The sequence below is a fragment of the Pseudorca crassidens genome, chromosome 9 (genome assembly GCF_039906515.1).
Source record: "Pseudorca crassidens isolate mPseCra1 chromosome 9, mPseCra1.hap1, whole genome shotgun sequence".
NCBI lineage: Eukaryota > Metazoa > Chordata > Mammalia > Artiodactyla > Delphinidae > Pseudorca > Pseudorca crassidens.
In genome coordinates, this window is record NC_090304.1 from 7,147,081 (window position 1) to 7,169,470 (window position 22,390).

The 22,390-nt window shown below is 62.8% G+C and overlaps 1 protein-coding gene across 9 annotated transcripts; it reads right to left on the minus strand.

Annotated features, from left to right (window-relative positions):
• Window positions 1-166: 166 nt before the first annotated feature.
• On the minus strand, window positions 167-22,348 carry PCNX3 (pecanex 3). 9 transcript variants are annotated; one of them, XM_067748331.1, is made up of 35 exons: window positions 21,547-22,348; window positions 20,988-21,175; window positions 20,717-20,750; window positions 20,488-20,527; window positions 20,291-20,386; window positions 18,939-20,066; window positions 18,308-18,431; window positions 18,047-18,225; window positions 17,743-17,833; window positions 17,224-17,359; window positions 15,837-15,997; window positions 14,877-15,030; window positions 14,560-14,592; window positions 14,128-14,299; window positions 13,914-14,024; window positions 13,471-13,562; window positions 13,140-13,249; window positions 12,855-12,960; window positions 12,663-12,755; window positions 12,338-12,488; window positions 11,037-11,181; window positions 10,508-10,685; window positions 9,650-9,758; window positions 9,359-9,488; window positions 8,886-8,944; window positions 8,571-8,786; window positions 7,673-7,926; window positions 3,724-3,954; window positions 3,454-3,557; window positions 2,998-3,145; window positions 2,680-2,910; window positions 2,331-2,605; window positions 1,279-1,412; window positions 893-1,191; window positions 167-816 (listed from the first exon to the last, which is right to left on the minus strand). In XM_067748331.1, exons 1-35 carry the CDS (start codon window positions 21,697-21,699, stop codon window positions 622-624), a joined length of 6,060 nt encoding a protein of 2,019 aa, XP_067604432.1. In that variant the 5' UTR covers window positions 21,700-22,348; the 3' UTR covers window positions 167-621. The 9 variants fall into 9 exon arrangements, with proteins under 9 accessions (XP_067604432.1, XP_067604428.1, XP_067604431.1 ...); XM_067748327.1 differs by having other exon boundaries at window positions 18,047-18,222; window positions 20,651-20,750; XM_067748330.1 differs by having other exon boundaries at window positions 15,837-15,958; window positions 20,651-20,750.
• Window positions 22,349-22,390: the final 42 nt, after the last annotated feature.

The window sequence follows — 22,390 nt, forward strand, 5'->3', positions numbered from 1 at the left end:
ACCTCAGATCAAGGATAGAAAAGGCAACAGGCTTGTAAGAAAGAGGATCCAGTCCTACTTGAACCCCACCCTGGTCTAACCTTGATCTTCATCATAGCCCATTCCCCTCTCTGTGCTCATATACCCTCCACCCAAACACCCCCAGATGGAAGAAGAAACTACCAACCAAAATCAAAAATAGTGTTATTAATTCTGGTGTCTCCGAAGCACGAAAAAAAAAAAGAAAAAGAAAAAAAAGAAAAAGAAACCCCCCTCCCCACATTTCAGCCCCAAGTCCAAGGCCAAGGGGCTACCCCAGCAGGCAGTGCAGGCCGAGGGGCCAAGTCAGTCCTGGCCATGGGCTTGAAGCAGGACCAGCCCATGGGTTTGGCTCTTAGGGCCCAGCTGGGAGGCTGCCTGCCTCAGTTTGGGGAGCCCAGGCCCTGAATTAGGATGAGAGATCAGGGGCCAAGGTCAGAGGTCTGGGATACTCAGTTCTGGTGCTCTGGCTAAGGCAGCCAGAGGTCAGGGTTCACATGTGGGAGCCAAAGCCACTCAGTTCTGTGGTCCAGCAGAAAGGGCCAAAGGCTGGGGGTCCAAGTTTCTGAATCCTGGGCTGGGACCCAGAGGGCACCAGGCCACTCAGTACTGATGCTCCAGCAGGGGCTGGGCAGCTGGGCTCTCACGCTCTTCAGCAGGGGCAGGCCAGTCGCCCAGGGCCCCAGTGGGCGTGCCACTCTCAGGAGCACTGCTGTCCAAGCACGGAATATCCTGCACTGCTCTGGGGGGCGAGGCATCGGTGCTGATGTCCGGGCTGAGGCTGAGGTCTAGGGGCACCTGAGGGAGGGGAGATAGGTTGGTAGGAGAGCAGACCTGAGCTGCCCAGGACCCGACCTTCCCATAAGAACCATACCTGAGATTTGGGGGTGCTTCCTTTAGGGCTCCCTGAGGCTGGCTCCCCCTCGGATCCCCCTAGCCCCTTCCGACCCCCCAGGCTCCACTTCCCACTGGGACCCTCAGAACTAAGGAGGCCAGGGCCAGGGGGCCTTGAGGGCCTGGGACCCTCAGTGGGGGCAGGAGAAGCGGGGGATGGTCCAGGGAGCCGAGGGGGTGGCCACTGCAGCAGAGGAGGGGGGCGCCCATCACCAGAGCCACTCAGGGAGGGCCTCGGGCCCCAGGCAGGGCCTGGTGGGAGGGGCTGGTCACCACCGCCTGTGGGAGACAGATAAGAGGGCAGAGACTTCAGTCGGCTAGGCTGCCCTCTCCACTCAGTGGTTCAGCGCGGCCCTGCCTGCTCACCTGCTGTGTTCTCAGGTGTGGGGTGTGCCAAGGGGGGGTTATTGCTGAGGGAGGTCAAGCCTCCGCCTCCACCACAGTCCGAGTCATCCACGTTCCCGCCGCTGTTGCAGCCGGCACCACAGCCCTTATGAAGCCTGGGGGATGGGAGGCAGACAAGAGGTTGGTAGGGGGTGGGAGATACAAAGACCTCACAAGCACAAGTCCCCAACCCAAGACAGGTCACCTACCATATCAGAACCCAGAGTCCTATTTCTAAAAGGTTTTTGCCATCTGCTTCACAGGGCTTTTTTTTTTTTCCCCTTAAGGCCGTACTGCGTGGCACGTGGGATCTTAATTCCCTGACCAGGGATCGAACCCGCACCGCCTGCAGCGGAAGCACAGAGTCTTAACCACCGAACCACCAGGGAAGTCCCTACAGGGCTTTTAAGGGAGGGCTTATCGGGGACTCCCCTGATGGTCCAGTAGTAAAGATTCCACCTTACAACGCAGGGGACACGGGTTCGATCCCTGGTCAGGGAACTAAGATCCCACATGCCGCAGGGCGACTAAGCCCATGTGCCACAACTACTGAGCTCGCGCGCCTCAACTAGAGCCCGAGTGCCGCAAACTACAGAGCCCATGGGCCCCGGAGCCTGCGCGTCACAACTAGAGAAGAAAAACCCGCTCGCCACAACTAGAGAGAAGCCCACACGCTGCAACAAAAGATCCCGCATTCCTCAACGAAGATCGCACGTGCCACAACTAAGACCCGACACAGCCAAAGACAAATAAAATAAATAAATAAACCTTAAAAAAAAAAAAAAAAGGGAAGCATCATCAACGGTGCTTCAGGCTAAAGGCCACATTCAGCTCTGGCTGAGGGGGCGGGGTGTGCGGTTGGGTCAGCTCGGGGAAGGGGTCAGCTCGGGGAAGGGGTCAGCTCTCGGGGCTCAATCCTGGCTCCAGCACTTCCTCAGTCAGACCCCAGAGAGAGCCGCTTCCTCTCTCCGAGCCCCGGCTTCCTGCCCCGTGACCCCGGCCTTGCGGGCTAGAGGCGGGGGGTCGGAGCTCACCTCTCCCAGCTGCGCAGAAGCCAGCGGGCGATGGCGCCCAGGCTGATGGGGCCGCCCCACAATGCCCGCAGCTGGGGGTGGCTGCCGGCCAGCGAGGTGGTGAGGGGCGACACGTAGATGGGGTAGCCCAGCGGCTGGTCGCAGGAGGAGTTGATCATGTTGCGGAGCGCCTGCTTGGCGTTCTGGATGCTGCCTCGCTCGGGGTTGCGGTTGCGCAGGAACACCAGCTCCTGCTGCTGCCCAGCCCACAGGCCGCGCACACACTCGCGGTTCACCTGCGGAGGCCACACGCGGGGGTCAGGAGGCCGCGCCAGGAAGGGGGCCGGGTCGGGCGAGCGGCCGTCCCCACCTTGATGACACGGAAGCTGAGGTGGCGCCGGTTGAGCATGATGATCTTGTACTCGTCGGAGGCGTCGTCCAAGACGTGCCGCAGCGCCAAGAGCGAGGGCGTGTTGCTGAGGATGGCGCTGCGCCAGGCCGGGTCGCCTTCGTGTGAGATGACCAGCCGCTCCTCGTTGGCTGCGATGGCATCATACAGAGCGGCCGGCTCCTCATACTCATCTGGGGACGTGAAGTGGTCCTGCGGGGAGGACGGAGGGCTGAGGCCGGCGGCCCCTGGCCTGGGCAGAGACCTCGCCCCACCCTGCCTGGGCACACCTCTCCCTACCTGGTGAAGCTTGAGGGCCATGCGAACCCCAGGTGCCACCACGCGGTGAAGCAGGTCCATGTCGGCAAAGACCCACTCGTCGCGCGGGGAGGTGATACGGAAGTCCCCCTTAAACAGGGCGTGCAGGCCGTAGAGGAAGGGCTCCAGGCTGGGGAAGAGGAGGGGGGGAGGTGAATGCACAGGGGGCTCCTGGCTTCCTGAGCTCTGCCTCTATGTGCAGTGGTCAGAGCGGAGTCGGCTCTTTATGCTGGGCCTTGGTTTCGCCATCTTGACGAGGTCAACCTCTGCCCATGTCCCTCACAGGGCGGTGAGGAGCAGGCGAAGTCACCATGGATAAAAGAGCCACTGAAGGAAGGACTGATGCGGCCCCTGGGGGCTGAGGCCAGAGGCCCAGAGCTCTTCATGGAGGTAGAGGAGGGGAGAGCGACAGGCCCGGCTGGACTTGCGGGCACTCACCTGGCCGACATGCTGTGCGAAGCTGTCCCCAGGGCCCGGCGGCCCAGCACACACAGGCCAAAACACAGCGTGACCAGCGGCGAGTTCCAATCCTGGTCCACAGGCTGCGGCACAAGGACCCCCGTCCCCAGAGCCCAGCTCAGACCTGGGACAGGGAACCTGGGGTGGGGGCTGGGGCCCAGGCCAAGGGAGGCTGAGGGTGAGAAGAACCTGCACGGGGAGGGGAGAGGCCGAGGGGAGAAGGCAGCCCCAGGGTAGCGGTGGCCGGACCTGGCCGCGCCGAGAAGCGCAGTACTGGATCCACTCCAGGTGCACGGCGCAGAAGGAGGGCAGCGAGAGGCCAGAGAGGCGAAGGTCGTAGTCCTCATCCACGCTCAGTGAGAAGGTGGGGTCTGAGTCAGCATAGCCAGGTGCCCGCACAGGACGCAGGGCTGTCGCGATGCCCTCGTGGCTCAGCCAGGCGTCCAGCTTTGGCGAGCGGCTCACGTAGTAGATGATGCTCTGGGAGGAGAGGGCTGGGGTCAGTGCCTGGGGGAGCGCCCTTGCCCCGGCCACTGAAGGAGACAGCGTCAGGGTGAAGAGGCTTCTCCGCGGGAATTCCCTGGCGGTTCAGTGATTAGGGCTCCATGCTTTCGCTGCCAAAGCCAGGGGTTCGATCTCGGGTCAGGGAATCAGGACCCCAGAAGGCATGCGGAGTGGCCAAAAAAAAAAAGAGGTTTCTCCCTTAGACTGAGCTGAAGTCAGCTTCCCGGGACGCCCATCCTGTGTCCCATCTCAGCTCCCTGAAGACCCACAGGCAAGTCTGCTGCCCTTCTCTCGGCCAGGGAGGGGGAAGGGGAAAGCTGACAGGAAGCAGTCCTCCTCACGGAGCATCCCCTGGAGGGTGGTGCACTGTGGCAAGTGCTCGGACGCTTGCCCTTCCCTCCTGCCCTGTTTGTAAGGGGAACTGAGGCCCAGACAGACGACAGACTTGCCCGCAGTTACACAGCAGGGCAGGGTGAGCTGGCCAGCACCACAATACCACGATGCTGTGGCATCCAGACCTCAGAGGCCCCGGAAGGTCAGCCTAAGGTCGTGGGGCTGCCTGCAGGCCCATGGGGCCTAAGTGCCCCTAGGTCTTGGGCCCCTTGAGGCAGCTTAAGTGTGACGGCCACAGGGCTTCCCCTCAGAAAAAAGCCAGAGGCACAGCATCTGTGCCCAAAGTCCGGGGCTCCTGGACCCTTTAAGAGATTCTGCTGGCTTCTAAGCAGGGGTTTGGGCAAATGCAGAGGAGCTCTTGGAAGTAGGCAGCTGACACAGCCAGCATGGATGGGCAGTGTGAGGCCGGCAGCTGGCAGCCAGTGAGGTTACTGGGATTCTGTGTGCTGCCCTGGGATGGAGCCAACGGGATGGGCTTCTGTCTGGGGAAAGGGTGGGAAGTCCAGAGCTGGGGAGGCTGGCGCAGCTGGCCATGAACAGAGGGCACCTAGGCAGTACGGGAGTCCAGCAGGGTGGCTCTGGTAGGACATGGAAAGGCTAAGAGCCTGGGCAAAATGGCCACAGTACAAGCCAGGAAGAGCCAAGGCCTCAGATAGCTCCCTGGGTGGTGATGGTGGGGACACCTGGAGGCCATGGCTATAGGTGGAGCCTCACCAGTTCGGTTCCCGGCATACAGCAGCTTGCCTGGTAGCTGGGAGCCTGGCCCCAGCATTGCCTCGGCTGTGGCAGGTGAGTGGGCAGTCTGGGGAAGGCTGGGTGGCCCCCTTACCAAGAGGAAGGGGCACCAGGAGCCTAACGGGGTGAATGGGGGCAGGAGGGCTGTGGGGCAGCTTGGGCTCCAGGCAGACTGGCTCCAGACGGACCTTCTTGCTCAGAGGGCATCTCCGCAGCCCCCAAGAAGAACCAGAAAAAAAAACTTTGGGGACTGGGGGAGGAGCTGGCCTGGCACACAGAAGTGCTCCATTCACTTGCACAACCACGTGGTGTTCTACGGAACCAGCAATCCTGGGGCCCAGCCCTGAGGGTGGTTCTCAGGAGTAACAGCGCCCGCCTGCAAGCATTTGCTGGCAGCTCAGTGGCTCTGCTCCGTGTCTCACGTGGGGCAGCTCACTGAATCCTCATAAGCATCACGACTGCGGCACCTTTTCTGCCTTCATCCCACCTAACTGCAAGGATGGGTCTGTGAGCCTCAGTTTTCTCAACTGTGAAAGGGACCTGTTACACTGACCTTGCCTCTTCCAAGAGTTACTAAAAGAATCAAACAGGGGCTTCCCTGGTGGCGCAGCAGTTGGGAGTCCGCCTGCCGATGCAGGGGACACGGGTTCGTGCCCTGGCCCGGGAAGATCCCACATGCCGCGGAGCGGCTGGGCCCGTGAGCCATGGCCGCTGAGCCTGCGCGTCCGGAGCCTGTGCTCCGCAACGGGAGAGGCCACAACAGTGAGAGGCCCGCGTACCGCAAAAAAAAAAAAAAAAAGAATCAAACAGCAGAATGAATGTGCCTGGGCTTGGAAATGCTAAGAGTACCCCAAGGCTTGGCTGCCAGTGTCTCCGTGGCCACGGGAGTTGCACTGAATCTCTCACGCAACTGCACTCAGTGACTTCCACGAAGGACAAGGTAGGAGGCGCCAAGGGGGGCTAAATCTGCACAGGAAGGCTCCGCCTGGTCTGCCAAGCCCAGGGCTGGATGGGACACATCCCTGAACTGCCCCAGGCCCGTGGGGCTGCCCTGCACACCTGCCTCCCCCCAGGCCCCACCTCAGCAGCCCCCATTCATCCTTCCAAACTTCAGCCCACACTCCATCCTGGGCAGAGCCTTCCCTGGGTCCTCCAGGCGCCTCCACACGGCCGTGATTCTGCCCAGCCTTTGAGGCAGCTGCGGCAAGTCGGCTTCCCCTCAAGAAGCTGGACAGGGGCGGCGCTCATCTCAGCCTGCTAGCCGGGGGCCTGGCTGGGGTCTGCTGCACCGCCACGAGAAGCCTACACTGGCCGAGAGGGAGGAAGTGGGGAGACCTGGGCAGGAGCACCTCTCAGGAGACGGGGAGAGGAAGGTGGACAGGACCGTAACCCCTGGGTGACCTGCGGCTGGGAATGCCTTTTTCTGGACCACAGCCTCTTTCTTGGTGACGATAAGTATGGGGCAGGCTCACAAGCCCTTCCCTAGGAGTGGACAGGTAGAAACATCCACAGCAGAGAAAGTGCAGTTTCTCTGACAAGCGACACAGATGGGGTGCCCACTGGCAGTGAAGGACAGCTAGGGGATGCACAGGACTGCCCTAGAGAGAACCTCAGGTGGGCAGGCTCACCTGGACTCCAACAGGCCACTCCGTCTGGGCCCACGACAAGCCCCAGGGAAGATGCTAAGAGAGCGTGAGGGAACCTATGAGCCCCTACTCACCCCACTCCTGTAGCGCCCTCATCATCCCTGCCACCTCACAGAACTGCGAGAATCCCCACTTCTCAAGGGGGTTGACAGGCACAGCAAAGAAGGCGATACTTTAAGCTTCCCAGAACCCAATCCACGGCTGCCTTCGGACCTCACACCGTGCCTCACCAACCCCCTGCCACATCACCATAGGCCTCGAGACCCTCAGGCCTGGCTTGGCGTGCCCAGGCTGAGACAGCGAGGACCAGGCCTGGCTTGGCGTGCCCAGGCTGAGACAGCGAGGACCAGGCCTGGGCTAAGCCTAGCTCTGGCACTTTCTCCTGATTCTAGAGCCTCAGGCAAGTCGCTGTCCGCACCTGAGGCAGCGGGACCTCTCCTAGAGGGTGTGGCGGGCTCCACGCAGCCCAGGAGAGGTGCCTGGCAGAGCCCAGCCCTCAGTGAGCACCGCTGCTTGGCGGCTGCTCCTACGACTGTCGTTCCTGCCACCGCTGCTCCTGTTATCGTCACTCTGTACTGGGGGGGCGTGGGGCGGGGCTGGTGGTCTTGAAGGCTGGCATCAGCAATGCCCCTCCCAGAGAGAGGATCTGTGCACGTGCTGCGACCGGCCCCCAGGACTCACCGCCCCACGTGAGCCTCCTGGAGGAGGGTGACAGGGGGCCCGCCGCCCCGGGCTCCCCACCGTCAGAGAGTCACATGGGCCTCTGAGGCCCGCTGTCCCACACTGACACTTTGGAGGCTGATTAAACTCTCTGAGGCCTCTGCTTCCCCCAGGGATCCAGAAGATGGCCTTCGGGATGCTCCTGGCCAGTGGGCAGTCACCGGCGGGGACCCCTGCCCCCCAGCCACCTGCCCCCGTACCCTGACGTAGTAGGTGATGAGGATCTTGCGGAGGTCGAAGACCTGCAGCATGGAGGCAGCGTTGTTGTCGCTGATGCTGTAGCCCTCCAGCACGTACTTGCTGGCCGTCACTTCCCAGGCCAGCCAGCGCTGCCCGAAGGCGGCATTGAAGGACAGGACCCTCGGCAGGTGGCCAGGCTCGCAGCAGCAGCAGCCCTCATCCTCCTCCACGCCCTCTGTGATGGCCTCCACCTCACGCTGCTGGCAGTACGTACCTGCGGGGAAGGGGGGGCTCCAGTCAGGGGGCCACAGGGACACCCCAGCCTACCTCCTCCCCAGACAGTGCCCAGGCACCTCCCCGAGATGCGACGCAAGCAACCATTATTAAGTGAACCGGTTAACAAACAAGCCCCTTTCTCCTCCTGACTCCCAGTGGCCGCGATGGGTGGAACTGGGGCGTTGAGCGTTGGGGGGAGGGGACAGGGTCCGGTCCCTCATCTATAGACGCAAAGACTGAAGCTCAGGCTCGTGTTGCTCCCGAGCTGTGCCTAGAGCCCCTGTGCATCTGTGAGCCCCTCTGAAGCTGGCATCTTCCAGGCACAGCTTCCTGAGGGCAAGGAGCCGGCTCACTCACCAGGGCTTACGTGTGGCCCCCCACCTGGTCCTGGCCTGAGACCGCAGAGCAGGCCAGCGGAAGCTCCAGGTCCGAGCTTTCATCAGAGCAGCCTGGTCGCTACAGACCTGCCGCAGTCAGGGCAGGGACGGGGCTGGGCCTGAGAGAGCCTGCCACCTCACTGCTCGGACTAGGAAACCCAGGCCCGGCGGGGAGAGCCCCTTGCTCAAGGGCCCCAGCAAACCGGAGCAGAGCAGGGCTAGAGTCCAGCCCTGACACGCTGTCAAACTCGGCCCCGCGACTCACCCCGGAACTCGAGGCCACGCAGCTGGAAGGTGACGAGGCCATTGCCCACCTCGATGAGGTGCACCAGGGCGTTGAGGTAGTCGGAGGCCAGAACAAAGCAGTCGCCGGGGCCGTAGTTGCCCCAGCGGCCCAGCACCAGGTCCCCACACAGCGTGTGCTGCAGCGAGCGAGTCAAGTGCTCGTAGAAGATCGAGTTGAGGTTGTTGTCGTCAGCTCCTGGAACCCAGAATGGACGGACAGATGGACACCGTGACACGTGAGCAAGGCTCCCTCCAGGAAGGCCCCGCCCGAAAGCCCCCGATGGCGGGTACACACCAGGGTTCCGGTCCAGCTGCGTGACCAGGCGGGTGTTGGAATGATCCACACGTTTAGTGCTGTTCAGAGAGAGCGACACCACGGGTGGCCGAGAGGGCGACGCTGCCCAGGGCTAACGACTGCTGCCGCCAGCCCCAAGCACCTCCCCCCCGAACCCGCACCCCTGCACCCCGAGGCAGACGCCATGACAGCCCCGTGACAGAGGGGGAGGCTGAGGCTCAGGGACATGAGGGGACTCACCCGGGACCACACAGCCAGGAAGCAGGGTGTGAGCCCAAGGCCTCGGCCTGGCTCGAGTTTTGCCTCGTTTGGGTCAGCCACCTCGCCGAAGCCCACGGCACCCCACCCAGCCTGGGCTCCAAACTCCTTCCCGTCTCCCAGCAACCTGCCCCCCGGTGCAGCCAGCCCGCTCCTCTGTCAAGTCCCTCTCAGGGACGCCCCCGGCACTCGCTTCTGTGGCCCACGAGACTCACTTGTAGTCGCGCTCCCAGAACTTGAGGGGCCGCGCGTAGGACATGATGAAGACGGCGCTACCCAGCAGGGGGTTGAGCGGCGTGGAGAAGAGCGCGGAGAGCAGGGCCTGAACGAACAGCATGGCCGAGTCTGGGCACGAGTCAAGGAGGTGGCAGGCACGCAGGACCCTCCCCGGCCTCCCTCACTAGCCCCCCAACCCCGTGCCAACCCGCCTGGCGGCCCCCAGCCCCATCCAGGCCACGGTCCTCCCTGCACACCCGCGCCCAGGCAGCAGGCGGCAGGCTGGGTACGTGGCACGGCGAATGGCTGGGCAAAAGCGTGGAAAGCCGAGCCCCACGTGATCTGCCAGGGCGCGATGTAGGTCAGCACAAAACGCAGCTTGTACAGCAGGTCCCACAGCTGCAGGGTTGGAAGGGGGGAAGGTAAAAGATACGCAGATCACTCACAGAGAGGGGGGGGTCCACCAAGTACCCACTCAGAGCCTTGGGGCTACGCCACTTGCTGCCTACATGGGAGTCAAGCTCAAGATCACTCCCAGCTCTTACACTCTGGACCTGCCTCAAAGCCCCTGATACCATCAGCAGCTCCAGACAAAGCAACCAAGGGGGCGTTAGCCATTTAATTCGTAGAACCACTCTGGGAGCCCCCTACTGCTGTCCCATTTCTCAGATGGGAAAACTGAGATTCGAGAAGGTAGAGCAGACCTGCTCAGGCCACGCCACTCTCAGCGATGAGGCTGGGCCTCAACTGTGGTACCAAGAGTTAAGAGCCAGTCACAGGCCCTGCCCTCAGAGGGGGACACAGTCTGGATCGCCACCATCCTGGGCCAGGCCAGAAACCAGACTAGAACGCCCACATGAGTGAGCTGAAAGCGCAGGCCTGCGCTGGGGTCGCCCTGCAGGCACCACTGCAGACTCCAGCACAGAGCCGGGGAACGGTCCTTTTCAAATCCCAGCTGACCACCAATGCTCCAGGAGACCTGAGGCAAATCACTTACCCACTTTCAACCTCAGCATGCTCGCTGCCCCGCCAGGAGCCGCTGCGAAGGCCCCCAGTGTGGCTAACGTGGGCTGGGGAAGGTCTCCCGCACCGAGGCACGAGAGGCCTGCTCCCGCTGCACAGCCTGGAGTCTTGCTGCACAGTCTCACCTTGCTGCAGAGCAGGGACATGAGGAAGTAGTCGAGCAGGAAGCCCTGGGAGAGGCGCGGGTAGTCGAAGTGGAACAGCAGGACAGTGAAGGCCAGGGTCAGGTACTGCTGGGGTGGGCAGCAGAAAGCTGAGCGCAGCAGCTTCAGCCCAGCCACGGTCATCAGCAGCGCCCGGCAGCTGTGGGCGAGGGGTGGGCGTTAGGCACTGGGCGGAGACTCGGCACGGTGGGTGTGGGTGCCCATCCCTTGCTGGCCCTGGCCTGGGCTCTGCTGGGCAGGCCCTTGCTCTTCTGGGCCGGTGCCTCTTCATCTCTGCTCTCTAAAGAGGTCACCCCCTTCAGACACACTGGAGAGACACATCTGCTCTTGAAGAGGCAGCTGCTTCACCGGAAAGGGTGTCAGGAGCTGGGGGCCTACTTAAGCTTGCTGGGCAACTGAGGCAGGTGTCCTTCCCTCTCTGGGCCTCAGTTTCCCCCTGTGTCACACGGAGATGTAGACAGTGGGATGGCAGGGGGCTGGCGGTCCTCACTAGAGACAGAACTTGTCCGGGTGGCTGACGACCGTGTGGGCGTCCACTGTGAGGGCGTTGAGCACCACAGCAGGGTAGATGAGGTACTTCTCCACACACTGCAGGCCGGCGTACAGCTTCTCAAACCACATCACCTGGGCAGCACCTGCAACGGAAGGTGGAAAGGTGGGACTGCTGTCTAGCACCGGGTCCTCCGCATTCCCCTCCAACCACGGGGCAGGATAGGTGTGATCTCCAAAGGAACCTGGACAGACGGCACACCCCAGGACGTGGGGATGTGGCATTCTGGGTCCCTAAAGACTCTGAGCGGTTGCGGGGCAGGTGGTTGATCTCTGGCAGCCCAGATGAGGGCAATGAGGCCGATGAGGCCCAGGTCGGGTGTGTTGGGGGCTCAGGGCAGGTGCTCTGCCCAGTCGGCTGTCTGTGAAATAAAGGCTGATGACGACACCCCAGGTGCCCACCGGAGCCAGGGCGGGCAGGGTGAGGCCCAAGTGCACAGTGATCCTCAGCCTCAGGGCCCTTCTGAAGGGGCCCCTGCCACTTGGCTCGAGCTGACTTCAGCCACATGGAGATGCTGGCCCAGTGGGCAAAATCCTTCATTGTCTATGAAAACAAAGGCACGTGGACCTTTGCATAACAAATCCAGATGTTTATGGCCTTCCCTGTCAGTCCAGTGGGTAAGACTCTGCGCTCCCAATGCAGGGGGCCCAGGTTTGATCCCTGGTCGGGTAACTAGATCCCACATGCATGCCGCAACTAAGAGTCTGCATGCTGCAACTAAAGATCCCACAAGCCGCAATGAAGATCCCGTGTGCCGCAACTAAGACCCGGAGCAGCCAAAGTAATACACAAATAAATATTAAAGAAAAAGAAAAAGAGTAAACAAATCCAGGTGTTTAAATACAGGCTCAGGAGTGTTTGTGTTACAGAATCCAAGTAAAAACGCATGCCAGGCTGATGCAGCTCGCTGGTAGCCAGCTTGTAATTCTCGACAACGTGTCCCTTTAAGGTCCTGGGGTTCTACTCCTCCCATCTCCTCAGAGACTGCGAGGCAGGTAGGAAAAGGGCAAAGCAGGCAGGGTGAAAGTGAGGCATGGGCTGATGCGGGCGCAGGAGCGGGTACAGAGGGCAGTGAAGGGGCCGCAGGGCCAGTGCCAGAGCAGACGGGGAGGTGTGGGCAGAGGCTGCCCCCTGCTGGCACTCTGAGCTGCGAGGCCTGTGCTACCATCAGGCTGCAGGTCCACTTGGAAATCAGGGCAGGAGGGGTGGAGGGGTCCCAGCCCGGGGCGGGGGGCACTCACCGCGCACTTCATACTGGCTGTACTCCAGCGGCTTCAGCACGGGCTGTGACAGGCAGAACCAGGGCAGCTGTTTGCGGAGTTGCGGCAGCAGGTAATGGGTGAAGAAGCCCACGGCCCCAGCCAGCGCATACAACACAAAACCCAGCACGGACTGCAAGAGGGAGAGGCGGAAGGCTCAGCCAAGGGCACCAGGCCACAGGGCCACGGAGCCACCTGGTGCAGGTCAGCCAGGGGCAGAGAAGGACGTGAGGCCACGGCTGCCCAGGCCCTCAGGGGTGGAAACCGAGGTGGGGGGAGGGGGAGGGGTGGCCTGCGCCGCACGAACCTTCAGGGCAATGAAGACGGTGCTGGCGCTGATGGCAAAGGTGAGCACAGCAATCACCACACACATCACCAGGTCAGAGTGCAGGACCTCGCGCTGCAGGGTCAGGAAACACCAGCTTGGGTGTCCCCGCCACCCAGTGGCTGACCACACCCCCGCATCCCAAGACTAGACCCCGACACTGCCGGTCCTCACCACTGACTGACGCATCTTGTCTGGCAGTGGGTCTGGGGGCTCGGCACGGGCCGTCTCCAAGCTCCGCTCCTCCAGCTCAGGGAAGAGCCTGCTCCGGATCAGAGACCTGGGGGGCATGAGAAGAGTCAGGGGCCTGGGTCTGGGGAGGCTGTCCCTCCTCCCACAGACACCCCCCCAACCCCTGCCATGTCAGGTGGTGACAGGAACATGCACAGACACACACGCACAGACACACGCAAACACGTATACACGTGCGCACACGGACAGGTACATGCGGGCACCCACCAGAGCACGGTGGGGTCACTGCTCTGCCGGCTTAGGTGGTAGGACAGCGCCACCAGGAGGCCACAGAAGACAGAGAAAAGGACGGGGACGTGCTGTTCTGGCCAAGGAGTCTGGGAAGAGAACCCATGCTGGTCAGAGGGGATGAGGATAAGCATGGTGGCGGAGGGTGGTCCCCCAACCGTGGGAGAACCCACTGCCGAGCCCAGTTCACAGCCCTGTCCCAACAACCCCCTGGGCTCCAGTATGCCCGCCACCGACCCCCTGGGCTCCAGTATGCCCGCCACCGACCCCCTGGGCTCCAGTATGCCCGCCACCGACAGGCCATCCCTACCTTGATGGCTCCGAGGCAGAAGCCGTAGAGCAGGGCAGCAGCCAGCAAGCTGCGCGAGAGGCTGAAGACCGCAGTGAGGGGGCTGGTGGCGGCTGCGAGGTGAGCGGCAGCCTTTAGTAAAGCCCAGCTCCCACCTGCCGGCCGCCCACCCCACTGCCCCCCGCTGCCCCTCAACTCCCCCAGACCCCGTCCCCAGCCCACTGTTCTCGGCTCCCCCCAGCCCGGAGAGGCCTTCGGAACCCCTGGCATTCTTGGGTTTAAACCACTTGCCTGCGGAGGAGACAGGAGGAGAGGGGAGGGGAGGGGAAGAGATGGGCTCTCAGAATCCACCATGTCGCCGCGGGAGAAGGCTCAGTGAGCGGCCAGAGCCGCAGCCACAATCCACAGCCCCTCCTGGGCCCCGCATGGCCCCCACACCCCCGAGCCACCCGTGGGCCCCATACCTGTGCCCCCAAAGCCGTGCATATCTATCTGCTCCAGCAGGTACATGAGACAGGTGTTCACCTGGGGCAGGAGGCCCAGGAGGAAGACGAACGGGAAGCACAAGGTGAACACTGGCGGGGAGGGGAAGCGGAGGCCCGGTCAGCCTGCAGGCTGCCCCTCAGCCCACCCTTGGGGCCTCGCTCCCTGGGCAACCTCAACCCTGCCCGGCCTTACCAGTGGCTACATCACGGGCGCAGAAGAAGAAGGAGGCGGAGAAGAGCGTGAGGCCGTAAAGGGAGACGGGCGGGAAAGGCTGAGCTGAGGCCAGGGCGTCCAGCAGCCAGATGAGCAGACAGCAGATACAGAAGTAGACAGGCCGGCTGTATGCGATCACCCAGTTGTGGCCCTGGGGAGGGGGGCCTGTGAGGAGCCAGGCCTCCCCTACTGAACACCCTACTTGTACGTGCACACACACACGCTCACGTGTCCCGTGCCTGGCCCTGGGTCCAAGATAGAAAGCTTGGCATGCTGGGGGCAGAAGGACCAAGGAGCTAGGGGTGATGGGGGTGGTTGAGGGAGCCCTGCCTCTCCCCCACCTGGTCTCAGTCCCGCCCAGGACCCAGGCCTGAGCCTGGCGGGGAAAGGTGCTGCTCTGCTGGTACTCACGTGCATGGGGGATGCTGCATCAGGCTGGACACTCTGGAAGAGACAAGAGCCACACTGGTGATGAGAGCCAGCGCCCACGGGAGGGTCAGAGGCCCCAGGATCTGTTTGATTCCACTTCTGGGCCCTTATGAATGACCAGGGCAGGCCCCTGAACCGTCCTGAGCTTCAGTTCTCTCATTTGTAGGATGGGGGGTGGCTACAGGGCATCTGAAGCATCTTAGCGGGTTTCGAGCTCAACCCGCTCAAGAGGGGTCCTGGGAAGGAGGGTGCATCTGGGAAGAGATGGCAGGGAAGAGACCCAGGAAGCCAGGCCCGACCTTCAGCAGGGAATACTGGCAGGAGGCGATGACCAGACAGAACTGGAAGACCCAGATGTCGGTGAAGAAGCCCTTGAGCAAAAGCAGGTAGCCCAGGAAGGCGACGAGGCTGCTCAGGCCGACGCCGAGAATGTTCTCCACCAGCCCCCGAGTCCTGGAGAGACAGCAGGGTCAGAGCACACCCACCCCCTCACCTGCTGGTGGGGCAAGGGGTTAGGGGATGGGGGAAACAGGAGCCAGCCACAGAGGCCCATGTCCAGGCCGGTGTCCACGCCAGCCGCCATCCTGAGTATGTGAAGCTGTGCCCTCTCAGGGCCAGGGCCAGGGCCAGGCGGCACCCGCTCCAGGAAGCCACTCCACTGCTACCCCGCATCCCGATCCCAGTCTTTGCCCCCTCTAGACCCCGAGGCCTCAGGTGCCACCACTCTGGCATCTGCCCATCTCCGGCTCCCACTCGCTATGCTACGCACACAGACGATGCCCCCCAAACACCGGTCACAGCGCCGGGAGAAACCCAGAACACAGGGAGCCGGGACAGGTTCCAGGCCCAAACCATCCACCCCGACAACAAACGCCATCTGATCTCTCTCGCTTTCTGCGCCTCAGTTTCCTCCCGAAAACACATAAAGCTAAGACAGATGGTTCGTTAGCTCTTTCAGGGTACAGGATTCAATTTACTTGACACTCACCCAGAAGCAAATAAAAAACAACACATTGAACAGGAACAACGTCTCCAGCAAAGCTCTAGGAGAGGAGCGACCAGAGCACCACCCCCTCGGCCGCCCCTCTGCACCCAGAAGCACCTGAAGAAACCCCACTGCAGACTCCAGCTCTCCACGCACCCTCAGCGACCCCAGCAGGTAGGTTCTCTGTTGCCATGACAGCCTCCACACGTTCAGAGTCGGAAGGCCAGGGGCCAGGGACGATCAAGGACTGGGGGATGAGGGGGTGGGTGCTCACCGGTCCAGCAGGGCCAGCAGGGCGAGCCGCTCGTAGCGCACAGAGGTCCAGCGGCCGGGAAGAAGCCAGTACTTGTAGCTGTGCTGGGCCCGGGGCGGCGCCTCCTCCATCAGTGTCTGCTCCTGGGATTCGTGCAGGGAGTCCTGGTCCAGCAGGTCAAACTGCGGTCCCCATGGCCGCGGCCATCAGCCCCACACCCCCCGCCCCCGTGGTCCACTGCCACCCCCCAGCACACACTGGCTGGTCAACACAGAAAGTCCCCAACATGTAGCAGCCCCGCGGCCTGCCCTGACCCTCCATCCAAGGGCCTACTCCTTCCTCCAGCTTCCCAGGACGGGGCTCAGTGGCCGTGGGGGCTTCCAGGGCTGCTGGACGCCAGGATTACTAGCTCCTGCGTCTGTCTTCCCCACTCAGGCAGCATCTCCCGTCTCTTCCTGGGCTCAGAGAAATCCACCTTATCCTTCAGGAGCCAGCACAAACACTACCCTCCTCCCAGACAGAGCCCTTAGGGTCACTCAGACCCCCCTACCCTGGAGCACACGGAGCGCCAGCCCTGAGGACGGGCCTCGGTGCCAGTGCCAGCACTGCGAGGCCCTGGACCAACTACTTAACCTCTTTGGGCTTCTCGTGTCTTTAATTCAACAAGTGTTTACGTGATACAACTACGAGCCTGTCCCTGTGCTGGGCTCTGGAGAGCCCAGCAGCAGGGCCCCTGCCTCTGGTGGAGACCCTCGGCTGTGGAAGGATAACACTGCTATCCCACGTGACCGTCAGGAGAATAATCGCGTCAGGAAGGGGCACGTGGGGCTTCTGGGCGCTGCCCGTGGCCTCTCTGTGGCCCTGGGTGTGTGGGTGCTACTTTCACGACTGTCGTTTAACTCTGAATCTGTGTCTCATACATCCCTAGTACTTCTGTTATTCCCTGGCCAACCACATCAGTTATTGCCCACGTCAGGACACTTTCAGGAACGAAAGGTGGCGCTCTTGCTAGCTCTGCTGAGACGGACAAGCTCGAACAGCATGCCTCAAGACACCCCACGTCAGGCGCCCAGCACAGGAGGCAGCACTGCCACTGCCAGGCGAGCTCAACTGCCCCTTCTGCAAGTGCCACTGCTAGCACCCACCGTCCCCACTAACTGTGGGCCCCTCCAGGGCAAACAAAACTATTCCAGGCATGTACGTTGAACGGGTAAATAAATAAGCGACTCCTTGAGCCATTCAGGTCCAGGACCTGTGCACCCTGTGCTGGCCATCAAAGGTCAAGACAGCTATCTCAGGGCCCCTGGAGCCCTCACTCAGGGTGACCTGTCCCTCCTGGTGCCTGGGTGGATGCTTGGTGGTCTGCACCCCGCCCCCTGCAGCTCCTTCCCCGATGCTGGCTCCTCACCTCTGGGATCTCCAGGGGCACTCGGCGCACCTGCATGCCCTGCAGGACCACGGGCCGCGGCTGTAGCAGGTTCAAGCCACCTGTCGCCTCTGGGACATCAGCCGAGTGGAAGCTGGAGGAATGCGAGTGGCGGTCCCTGTGGGAACAGCAGCCATGAGGGTCGGGGCTGTGGGTGAGGCTGGGAATGGAATGGGGTCGAGGCCAAGGCCAGGCCATGACTGGGGGAAGGGAGCTGCTCCAATACCCAGGAACGCAGGGGTGTCCAGAGGAGTCAGGTGGCAGAAGTGCCTCCCTCCCAGGTCCTGGACCTCAAGACCCTGGAAGCCTCCTGCTTGGAAGTGCCACGGAACCAGAGACCTCAGGGATCCCTGCAGGTCCACCCTTCACCGCCGCCCACCCTCCTCTCCTCCTAGAGGTCTGAGCTGCCGCTGCCCAGCCCAAAGAAGGAAGACAGGAAATTCCCCAGAAATGGCAGCCCATCGGCTGCTGGGTCGGGAGAGCCCAAGCTTGGAGACTCACCAGGCACCATTGGCTGCCTGCTCCCCCTGCTGCCCTACAGGGTTCTCGTAGCCGCCTCCAGCCAGGCCAAAGGTGTAGGAACGCCGCACGCCTGGGGCACAAGTGTGGGACAAGGCAGCCTGTCAGGGACAGGAGCACCAAGGCCCAACCCACGTGGGCACCAGGGCCATCAAGTGAGGAAAACCCTCTGCTGGGTTCCTCTGGATGGCAGCCCAGCCCCTGGGCACCAAGAGCACAGCTGCTGGGACCATGACCCAAAGCGGAAGAGAAAGAGGCCTGGCCACGGACCGGGGGAGGGGCTCACCGCTCTCGTCATAGAAGTAGTGCACAGCACCCTCGGAAGTGTCGTCAAAGGTGCAGGCCTCGTGCACGTTGGCGCCGGCCCGAGTGAGCAGCAGCGAGGAGGCGAAGTGCAGGGCAGAGGGCAGCGTCAGCGCCCGGGAATGGGAGGCAGCCCGGCCCCGCTGAGCTTCCTGCAGGCTGCTGGGGAGGGGTCGGCTCATGGTCAGCACCCCTTAGAGCCAGCCGGCCCCCACTCCCGTCCAAGCAGCCGGCAGGTGCTCACCTGGGCGGCGAGCCCATGAGCGAGGCGGGGGGGGTAGGGTTGCTGCCGGCATTGTGACGCCTCCGGATGGCCTGTGCCCGCCTCACGCTGCTTGAGCGGTCCCGCTTGCCAATCTCCTCGGCAGCTGACCAGAGAGAGAGGCCCCCCGAGCATAAGTGACAGAGGCTTGGACAGAGCCTGAGGGAGGGTTGGGGGAGGGGGGGAGACAGATGCCCCTGCATGGGTGGAGCTAAAGGTCAGGCCTAGTCCAACCGCATCCCGCCTCTGTGGCCCAGCCAGGTCACCTAACCACGCGGGCCTCAGTTTCCACATGTGGAAACAAGGACGTGATCTGCTCTGCCCCACTGGCGACCCAGGAGGATGAGCGTGGCTACTCAGAGTCCTCAAAGAGCAGAGGCCCAGGTGCTACCTGCAGGACCTGGAGCCAGGTGCCTGAGGTCTCTGCCTCGGTCTCCTCACCACTCCAGCCTTGCTCATCTGAGGCTCCTGGCAGCCAACGTCACTAGGTCGCTGCGTCCTTGTCCATCTGCTGCCTGAGACAGAGGCTGACCAGGTCCACTCCAGCTGCCCCTGGCCCAAACCCACGTCCCTACTGAGCTCGCCTCCCCCCAGCTCTGGAGCCGGCACTCACCTCCCCCCACAGCACCATCCTCCTGCAGCTCCCCCCGCCAGCCAGGCTGGTTGGCCGCAGGTCCCCGGCGGGCCTCGGCGGGCAGCACAGCGGGCTCACCGGCTGCCAGCTCCACCCCCGCCTGGACCTCCAGCTCAGCCTTGGAGCCAGCCAGGGGGCCCCTCAGGCCATCACCCCCTGCCCCGTCCATGCTCAGCACGCGGGCGTGCGTTTTGGCGCTGGCGGTACTAGGCGTCCGCTGGGTCCCATAGGGCCGCTTGGGAGGCACAGCCGTCCCCTCCTCAGCCCCGTGGGGGGCCCGTCGTTTCCGGGGCCCCCCCGCCGCACCCCGAGAACTCTCAGGGGAATAGCAGGAAGTGGACGAGGAGCTGTCGGTGCTGTAGCGGCGCTGGGACCGGAGGCTGGAGGCCGGGCTCAGTTCACTGCCCTCGCTGGTGTCATCGTCCTCGAAGAAGCCCCCGCCTTCCAGCAGCGGCCGCCGAGGGGCACGGCCAGCGGGGGAGTGTCTTCTCACAGGTGGCCGCCGTTTGCTAGGCCGCAGCAGGGCCAAGTCCTTGGGCCGTACAACCAGGAGCGGCTCAGCCGGGCCCGGAGGCGTCCCTGCTCCTACGACTGTGTCAAAGGAACGCAGTGTGTCATCTGACGGGACCCCAGCATCTGGTGAAGCGGGCAGCTCTGCCTCCGAGGGTGGGTCTGTGTCGCTGCCCTCGGGGGCTTGCCCACCGGGGGGGCTGTCCAGGTGGGTCGAGTTGGTCTTCTCGCTCTTGAAGCTGCTCAGCGTTTCCCTGTCAGTGCCACTGAAGCAGGAATCTGAGGAGCCGGCTTTCTGGGGTGTGGGCTCACCCGAGCCCCGCCGGTCCAGGGGCTGGTAGCCGCTCGCTCCGCGGCGGTGTTCCCGTCGACTGCTGGTCCTCACCAGGGCCCGGTCGGGCCGGGTCAGCGTCAGGAAGCTCTTGCTCAGCTCCTGGCTGAGGCTCCCTTTCAGCAGGGGGCTCATGGGAGTGTCAGCCACGCTGCTCCCACTCCAGGGGGCGCCATCTCCAGCCAGGGGAGAACGTTCTGAGGAGTCCGTGCTGGGGAGAGATGGGTCTGGGGCAGCCCCTGGAGGCGTCTGGGGGAGGTCTCCAACTATCAGAACACAAGAAGACAGAAGACGACAGAATGGCATTCTACAAAAGGGACCGGTGGCTGAAGGGGTCCTATGGCCCCACTTTCTGAGAACCCAGTGGGGCAAGACACTGAGGAGATCCAATCTGAGAGAACACAGAGAGCCCAGGGAAGTAAAAGCTGGGGTGACTCAAAGACAAGACAGCTAGTCTTCTCCCCAGGCTCTCGCCAACATGCCCACTCACTCAGCTTCTCCTGTGAGCTTAGCTTCAGCATCTCTCGATCGGCAGAGGTCATGATCACGTTGTTGCTGCCCTGCTCCCGCACCAGCTCCTTGATGTCTGCAACCACAGCCCCAGAGGCGTCAGCAGGACCTCAAGGCCTGCACGCGCCATCCCCTACTCCACACCACCACCTTCAGCTCTGAACAGCAGCCACCTACCTCTGAGGGGCCCAGAGTCCTCCATCCGGGGCAGCAACTCCTGAGCAATAGAAAAAAAAGTACGAAGGAGCAAACAGGGCAAAAAGTAGGTTCAGGACATACCCATGTTGGGGACAGGCTCTCAGGAGAGGAGTGGGGAAGGGAGAGGGCCAGGACCACTCACCGAGACCTGGTTGAAGCCAAACACGGAATGCTGAGAACTACAGCGTACGGGGGGTGTGGAACTCACTTTTCGAAATACTGTCATTTCCACTCCAGGATCCCTAGCAGTGGAAAAGAACAGTAGCTTTCAGTTAACCCTCCCTCTTCATATAGTACTTCTCCCAACATCCCCATCGCTCTACTCTCCACAAAGATCCCCCTGATGAATCCAGGGCCAACCATAGAACGTTCAACCGTTCTTGGACCCAATGTTCCCTAAGCCCCTTCTCCATCCTCCAGCGCTCAGGCCCAGGCACCAAGGACCCTCCATTTCCAACACAGGCCCTGCCTCGCCCCACCTGGGCAGACTGCCGTCCCCCTGGGCAGGCTCTTCCTCTGGCTCCCCCATGGTAGAGCTGCGCTTCTCCACAATCTCGCCCTGGTCGAACATAGCATGCAGCCGATAGTTCACAGTCTTGATGGCAGCGAAGATGACAGCCACCACAAGGCAGTACACACCAGCCACCATCAAGCTGGGGGGCAGGACCTGGAGGTGGCAGCAAGTCAGGTCCCTCTTCACACAGCCCTGCCCCCGTGGGGTGGACCTAACGCCACAGTCAAAGCTAGGATTCACAAATTCACAACAGGACTTCATCGCCCCTGCACACAACTAGTAAGAAAGCCCTGCCGGAGGGCCCTGTCTTCTTTCTAACTGGAAAGAAACGAAGTGAGGGTCTCAAGGTCACCCAGGCCAGAAAATTTTGGCCTCTCCTCCACACACTCCAAACTCTGCACTGAGTCCTCTTCCTACATCCTAGTGCCCAAGCCACAGCCCAGAATCCCTACCAGGTTGCACCCCTCCGTGACATCTGCCCTCCCTTTCCCCGGCGGGAGTTACAGGTGGCGGCAGCGTCTCACCATGTACAGCAAGAAAGGAAAGATGAGCAGGAAGATCCAGACATAGAGGTGGAAGCAGTTGGAGAAGGTGCTCTGGTGCGGGTCGAAGAACCAACCGCCGGTGAGCGAAGCCCACACCCCCTGGCGCAGGATCTGCAATACCTGCGACCCCATGGCCCCGCCGCTGCTGCGCGCGCCCTCCTCCCGGGACCCTCATGGGGGCGGCCCCCGGCCCATGCCCCGCGTGGCGCCCGAGGGCCCCGGGGCCCGGCCTCGCGCTCACGCCATGGCCTCCCCCAGCGGAGAAGAGAGGTCGGTGGGGCTAGGGTGCGAGCAGGGGGCGGGGCCGGCCCGGGCAGTCAGCGGTGCGAGACCCAGGCGCGGGGGTGGAGACGCATCAGAGGCGGGGTCCGGGCCCCCACCCCCGGCCCAGATCTGCTCCCAAGGGCCGGGCCGGCAGGCAGGCGCAGGGCAAGGGCCGGGCACCCGTCGGCGGCATCCAGAGGTGGGCGTGGGGTGGATGCTCTGGGGGTGCAGGCGACGGCTCCCTCGGTTCCGGCCCGGGGAAAGCCCTGGTACCCTGAGGTCCACTTCCGGGGTCACAGGTCACTCGTTTTGGGCTCCGCGCTCGCCCCGCTTCTGCGGGAGCCGGCCCAAGGGGGAGGCCGGAAAAAGGAGCCGCGAGCCGCCAACCTGCAGTGGCGCATGCGCCCAACGAGCCCAGTTGGGACCCGGAAAAGGAAAACCTGGCGGCTTGAATGCGCAAGCGCAGGGAAGTGGTGGAGCGCTAAGAAGTGGGAGAGTCCTTTGGGCGTGCGCAAAGTTCAGGTCTAAGGGAAGGGACGGTCCGAAAGGCAGAAGCGCT